This window comes from Hippocampus bargibanti, linkage group LG13, assembly GCF_051943395.1.
Source record: "Hippocampus bargibanti isolate YZ-2025 linkage group LG13, ASM5194339v1, whole genome shotgun sequence".
Taxonomy (NCBI): domain Eukaryota; kingdom Metazoa; phylum Chordata; class Actinopteri; order Syngnathiformes; family Syngnathidae; genus Hippocampus; species Hippocampus bargibanti.
Window position 1 is genome coordinate 20,060,175 of NC_142746.1, and position 7,500 is coordinate 20,067,674.

At 40.4% G+C, this 7,500-nt stretch overlaps 1 protein-coding gene across 2 annotated transcripts in view; it reads left to right on the plus strand.

Moving 5' to 3' along the window:
- LOC148889666 (protocadherin-15-like) overlaps positions 1–7,500 on the plus strand; it is a 239,531-nt gene that overhangs the window by 209,171 nt on the left and 22,860 nt on the right. For both annotated transcript variants that reach the window (XM_089011774.1, XM_089011773.1), the window contains 2 exons: positions 882–1,022; positions 6,342–6,469. In XM_089011774.1, coding sequence (XP_088867900.1) covers positions 882–1,022; positions 6,342–6,469 — 269 coding nt within the window. The remainder of the gene's footprint in view (positions 1–881; positions 1,023–6,341; positions 6,470–7,500) is intronic.

Sequence of the window (7,500 nt, forward strand, 5' to 3'; positions counted from 1 at the left end):
GAAAATGCACAAGATGGCGCCCAATCTCCGTTGGAAATGGCCTGATTTGTCTGGTGGGAATTTGTGTCAACTAGTATCAAATAGTAGTCTTGGTGCAACGCACAACGATTCACCACCGCGTTATTTATGTGTTTTCCTTCTAATTTCGCCATCCACACGGATCAACACGAAGTTTTCAGACCGAACAAAGTACCCAAAATGCATTGTGTGTCCTTTTTTCGATCAGGGGCGTTCCAGACGTGACGTCACGTCAGGCATCGTCATCAACTCGTAAACGAGACTTCCTGAATATTCAGCGAGAGTCTTAAAATGTAAAATATAGCTATATGCCGTGGAATCTTTGTAAAATACGCTCAGTAGAAGTCATTTGAAGTGATTTTACTATATACAGTAAAGTCTCGTTATATCGATATCGGATATATCGATAGTCCCGGTTATATCGATACTATTTCTATGCACACACGGAGAAAATTACATGCAAACAGGGTCGGATATATCGATAGTCCCGGTTATATCGATATTTTTTCGGACTCACTTGAATATCGATATAACGAGACTTTACTGTACACATATATATATATATATATATATATATATATATATATATATATATATATATATATATATATATATATATATATATATGTATATGTACCGTATATTACCTGCGTATAAGGTGCAGGGTCATCTTTTGAAGAAAAATAAGGCTTTTGGGTGCGCCTTCTCCACCACAAAATACGGTAGTCCTAAAGCTGAGGTAACCTTTGTATCGAAAAGCCGCCTACTGAAGTCTTTATTTATTTATTTATGCATACATGCTGTGGTTTTGTTTTTGTCCGTTTCACTTGGCCTCACGTCGCCGCGCTTTTGTTTGCTTGCAGGACATTTCCGTGTGAACAACAGAACGGGCGTCATTTCTACCGCCAAGCCGCTGGACTATGAAAATGTGACCAACTACGTCCTGAGGGTACAAGCCGACTCGCTGCTGGTTGTCATGTCCAACATGCGCGTCCCTTCGAAAAGTAAGATGTGAATGTGTTAGCACACGCGCGCTATATGAAATCACCTTCAATATGATTTCAAATGATTTTCTTCTTCTGTCCCACTGGGATGAAACGACGATTGCTTGCTTGCTTGCTTGCTTGGCTAAATCAAGTATTTTTTAGGACAAAATAATGATTCAAATTCATCCAATAATAAGAGTACAGTGACCTTACAGAAATTAGTAAATTAACATTGCTTTGACGCCATTTTATAATAATAATAATAATAATAATAAGAAGAAGAAATTTATAAGCCTTTCATAACTCTCAAGTTCCCCTTACAGTCACAGGATACGTTTTTTTTCTGTGGGTGAGCAGCGGCATCCACACGTGCCAGCGTTCACTTAACCCGGAATAACTCAAATAGATAGAAAGCTAGCTAGCTAGTCAACAAATAGCTAACAGATATCTAGTTCGATAGATTGATTGATAGTTAGCTAGCTAGCTACATAGCTAGCTATATAGCTAATAGATACGTCTGTGTGAGCTCTCAGTCGTACAGGAGTGGTCCATCGATGAAAAGGTTTCTTCAGCCGTCATCTGTACTTCTTTGAAGGTGTCAGACGTTTCGAAGAACCCTTTTCATCGATAGCTAATATACAGCAAATAGATAGATAGCTAGATAGATTGATAGCTAGCTAGCTAGCTAGATAGCTAATAGAAAGCAAATAGATCCCTCGCTAGATAGCTAATAGATAAGCTAATAGATAGCAAATAGATAGCCAGCTAGGTAGCCAGCAAATAGATAGATAGCTGGATAGCTAGATAAATAAACAAACAAAATAATCATCCAAGGCAAATCAAAGTTTAATCATACTGATGTTTTTTTTCTCCCCACATCCGCCCACAAACGCATCAGTTTCCGCACTTGTAGATGTTCCATTTCGCTGACACGTGGAGTGCCAGGCGTGATTACCAGTTCTGTTTGACATCCTTGACATCTTATTCCTGACCACTCTGGCAGCTGCTTCTTTGAAAAGCAGCTTTGATGATCACTTGTCAGTCGCCCGCCTTTTGTTCACCCGCTATGCATACATATTGGCTAATTTTGAATTATTCCAAATAATACATTTTGACTGCCTCGAGAGGTTGTTTATTTCACATCGTAAAAGTAAACTTTGCTGTCGTATGATTGTTGGGAAGAGCTCATATTTGAACCAAAATCCATCAACGGGTTAACAATTTGCTGATGGAAGCTAATAACGACTGGAGTGTTCGCAACAAACGTCTGCCGATAAATAATCAATGACCTGCTGTACATTTCTTGCCTCAATTCATCCCTCAAATGCTAATCAACTCAAAGTAGACTTCAGCGAGAATCGAGAGATCTCCATTTCCCACAAAACTTTCCTGTTCTGCAACGTGCAACACCTGGCTAGCTGTTGGCTATCTGGCTGGCTAGCTATTAGCTATCTAGCTGTCTAGCTATTAGCTGTCTAGCTAGCTGGCTGGCTGTTAGCTCTGTACCTGGCTAGCTGTTGGCTATCTGGCTATCTATTAGCTGTCCATTAGCTAGCTAGCTAGCTAGCTTTCTATCTATTTGAGTTACTTCTGGGTTGAGTTAACACTGGTTCACCTCGATTCAACCAAGAATTTTCAAGCACTAGATATGTGTGTTTTTTAGACTATCTGGCTGGCTGGCTATTAGCTTGCTGGCTGTTAGCTGTCTATCTGTGTCCTTGAGAGTTTTGAAAGGCGCTTATAAATGAAATGCATTATTATGACCTGGGAACGCATTATTCTCATTTTAATGGTTTCGTATGGGAAATAATTTTTTGGGATACACACTTTTCGCCTTACACACTCTGTCTGGGAACCAATTCAGTTCGTAAGCCAAGGTATCACTGTATATTGAAAGAAAAAAATCCCATGGAAATGCGTCAAAAGCCTTGGCATGCGATGTAGGTTGAGCACAGACCAGTGACAGCCTTGCTAGCCAAGTCGTCGTTTTATGAAAGCAATTTGTTTACTGCGTTGACGGCACTTTTTACTGTTGTTTCCCAGAGCTTCTTTGGGAGCCTTTAAACCTGTAAAATCCCGACACAGTGCATCGTTTCTATTCGTAGGCGTAGGCATTCCTGGCGAGTACAGGTTGGAAAGAGTCGATGTTTCCAAGACGAGGGAAAGAGCACAGGAGAAAATGAACCGGGCACTCATCGCGCATCCCCGAGGGTCCTTCCTCTCTGTCTCGCAGCTTTCGTGGCTGTAATCTGATGTGCAGTCGGTGTGTGTCCAAATCCCTTGGCGCTCACTGCGCTCCAATGCAACATGACTTTACACTTTTGCATGCCAGAAGAAGACAAATGGGATATGACAGGATTTTTCTTTTTACCCTCGAACATAGACTGGAAAGGTGAATAGATTTTACATAACTCAAGGCTTGAAAACGTCAAATTAGCATTGTGCGGTTTATATAAATAACACGTAATAGCAAAACTGAGTATTAAGCACCGAGATGTGAAAAGTAAAAGAAAAGGTTTTGTTGTTCTGCTTTGCTTACGTCACCCGCTATGGTTAAGTGGGAAGTTGAGGCTAGCTAATAAGAAGTGTCGGCTAGCTCCTGCTGCAGACATTGCAGAATTACTCTAAAATCATGAATCATTGCCTCTGTGGCGGCAAGTAAGCTCCATTTCTTACAAATGCCATTCTGAAAAAAGTCTGGATCCCTGCTAATTGCTAAGCTAACTTAAAATAGACTCAGCTAGCACGTCCCGGTCAAGCGCTTGCTTGTTCAAGTCTACTCTTCACAAATATCTGTCTGTAACTGTGTGCTACGCCGTACGTCAGCTCGTAGGCGTGGCCTCCATTTCTGACAAAAGGAGGAGCCACGCTAACTGTGAAGCTAACTCAAAATGGACTTAGCTAACATGTCTCGGTCAAGTTCAGGTTTGTTCAGGCCTATGTCTGGCCGTAACCGTGCGTCAAATATTTAATCGTGATTTGTTAATTGTCACAATAGATTCCAAATGAAGTCGGTGATTTGAAAATTAGCATCGCAAAGGGAAAAGTAGCTATCTAGCTTTCTCACTATCTCGCTATCTAGCTATCTCGCTATTTAGCTATATATTAAGCCGTATTATTAACTGGAAAAGATGATCAACTAACAAGCTTGACAACAGACCACATTAAATTGTCAGAATCAGAATCAGAATCATCTTTATTGCCAAGTATGTAGAACACACAAGGAATTTGTTTCCGGTAGAACACGCTGCACTAGTATCGTCGTCAAAAAAACTGCTAAGTGGCACTATACAGTTCCATTTTGGCTACTGTTGAAAGAGTTCAAAGAGTTAATGGCTTGGGGGAAGAAGCTGTTTAAATGTCTGCTGGATTTGGTACGCGTGGATCGGTAGCGCCTGCCTGAGGGGAGTAGCTGGAAAAGGTGGTGGGCAGGGTGCGGAGGGTCCAGTAGGATTTTCCGCGCCCTAGTTTGGACTATTGCTCTACAGTTGTTATGTTTCTCTATTTAATTTGCTGGATTTGGGCTGACCATCAAATATGTATTTATTTATTTATTTATGTATTTATTTATTTATTTATATGTATTTATGTGTTTTAATGTTATTTATTTATTTATTTATTTATTTATTTATTCATTCATTCATATATGTATTCATTTATTCATTCATTTATTCATTTATTTATCTGAGGATTTATTTATCTGTTTGTTTGTTCAACTATTTACTTATTTATATATTTATTTTTATGACAGCCTGCAGAAAGTTTTAGTTAGCGCAAAGTTCTCCAAGATGAATGAGACTTACACTTCCGCTCGCCCGGAATGTTATTTCATCATCATTTTTGACAGGTTGACTGTGAACTCAACATCGCCGCCGTTTGCTTGTCGAATTTCAATTGTTGATTTCCCGATGTGCTTATCGTGGGCAGTAGGAGAGCCGGAGCTCCACTCTGCATTTCTCGCCACGCAATGTCGTCATTGATCAAAGCAACTCGGCCTCATTATTGACTCTTATTGCCTTCGGTTGAAACCAAACGAGGTCCTGGCGCTCGCGTGTGCTTAGAAGCAATCTCCGACCAAGATGAGAGCACGTCGCCACTTGCTGCGGGTGGCCACCAATCTTTTTAACATCTTAAGGACTATCTGAAGAAATACAGATGAAAACGTCCGCCGAATCGGAGGCGTAGACTTGAGCGTGTTGATTTTGTAACTGACAAAACAGAAAGAGCGCTTGTGTGTCTTGATATTTATCTAGCATTTGTGACATTTGTATTTAACCCTATAATGCCATTCATATCATACAGTGATACCTTGGCTTATGAACTTAATTGGTTCCCAGACAGTGTGTAAGGCAAAAAGTGTGTATCCCAAAAAATCATTTCCCATAGGAAACCATTAAAATAAGAATAATCCGTTCCCAGGTCCCAATAAAACATAATTTTCTAATTTTCTAAGCCTTAAAACTACAAAAAAATATACCTTATTTTATGTAGAATAAATGTGCCATGGTATTATAATTAAAGAAATTAAACTGTACTGTATAATCAAGTGGTTTTATTGACCTTTGTGATGGTCGTTGATGGCTTGATGTAATGGAGTCGCTGGTTTAATCAGCATTAAACACTTGGCTTGTGCGGGTTATTTGTGGAGCCTGATTGATGGGAATTTTACCTTGGAGTCTAAACTATGCCTTTGAACTATCAAAGTTGAAACGAGTCTAAATGTCAGTGTTTTCTATCCATTTTGTCACTCTCTCTCCATCATCTGCCTGTCTCTTTAATGTTTAAACCACCTCCCCTCACGTCTGCATTCTTGACCAATCAACTAATAATACTACTACTACTACTACTACCACTAATACTATTACTAATATTACTACTACTAATACTCATACTTCGCCTTTTCCTTTCAGCTTTTGTATTTTGCTGCCCCCATTTGAAGCTCAGATAACTCCAGACCCATACAACTTAGGAATTAACTCTTTTTGTCTGATGAAAGAAGATACTCTTAGGTTTTTTGATGCAGCATTGAATATTTATGTAGTCCTAAAACTCAATATTCTGTGAGCCCCCGTAATTTGAATGAAAATGACAAAAACCCTGGCGCTGGAGCGGACAGATTTTTTTGCACATCGTCTGGCAATGAATGAGTTAAGTGCGCTGAAAAGTATAGCAACCAAAATTAGCGATAAACCCAACCGTCCATTTTGTGGATTGCGGTAAACTGGAACGTATCCCATCTGACTCTCCGACAAAACGCAGACGATACTCTGGAGTCACTGAATCCTCACTGATACATTTGTAGATGTGTGTTTCTATAACGTCATTCTCCCGTCACAGCCAACACGGCCAAGGTGTTCCTGGAGGTGCGCGATGAGAACGACCACCCTCCCGTCTTCACCAGGAAGCTCTACATCGGCGGCGTGACCGAAGACACCAAGATCTTCAGTTCCGTGCTCAAGATAGTGGTGAGAAAAATAATCACTTTCCCATCAGCGTGCCTTCAACTACCCTACACACACACTCGCCGCAATGCTTTCAGCCTTCGTCCCTGTACCGGCAATTTTCTGTCCACCCTGCACATCACCCATAAAACAATTTACCTCACTGTCGTCCGCATTGATGTCCTGCTCACAGTGGCGTGGCTGGACATCCTCCAACATACGCCGCGGACAGTCTAAATTATGTGTTTTATAGTAGCCTTAGCTTGCAGCCGGCTTGTTTTGGTCCTCTATTCCCTTCCCCCAGTCGTTGGTTAACGCCACGTGATTGGTCAAGAACGCAGCAGTGAGGGGAGGTGGTTTAAACATTAAAGAGACAGGCAGACGACAGAGAGTGAGCAAATGGATAGAAAACAGTGACATTTGGACTTGTTTCCACTTTGATAGTGAAAGGCAGAGTGTAGACTGCAAGATTAAAATATCCCATCAATCAGGCTCCACAAATAACCCGCACAAGCCATCTGTACACTTGATGCAAAAAGCTATCAACCCAGCTAAACAGAACACAATTGATGAGGAACTAGGTAAAATTATGGCAGAGAAAGCACTTACAAGGGATCATTCCTGAAGATGGTGAAAGAAGAAGGTTACGTTCCTCATCAAGTGTTTAATGCTGATGAAAGCGGCCACTTCATTCCATCAAGCCATCAACGACCATCACAAAGGTAAATAAAATGACTTTATTATATAGTACAATTTATTTCTTTAATGACAATACAATAGCACAATTATTATACATAAAATAAGGTATGTTTTCTGTAGTTTTAAGGCTTAGTAAAGTAGAAAATTATTATTTATGGGGAACTGGGAACCGATTATTTTCATTTCAATGGTTTCCTATGGGAAATTAGTTTTTGGGTTACACACTTTTCACCTTACACACTGTCTGTGAACCATTTAATTTCGTAAGCCAAGGTATCACTGTAGAGGAATGAATAATCACGGACGAACCCCCTCCCCCACCCTCCTTCTTCCTCCCTCCTTGAACCCCCACTTCA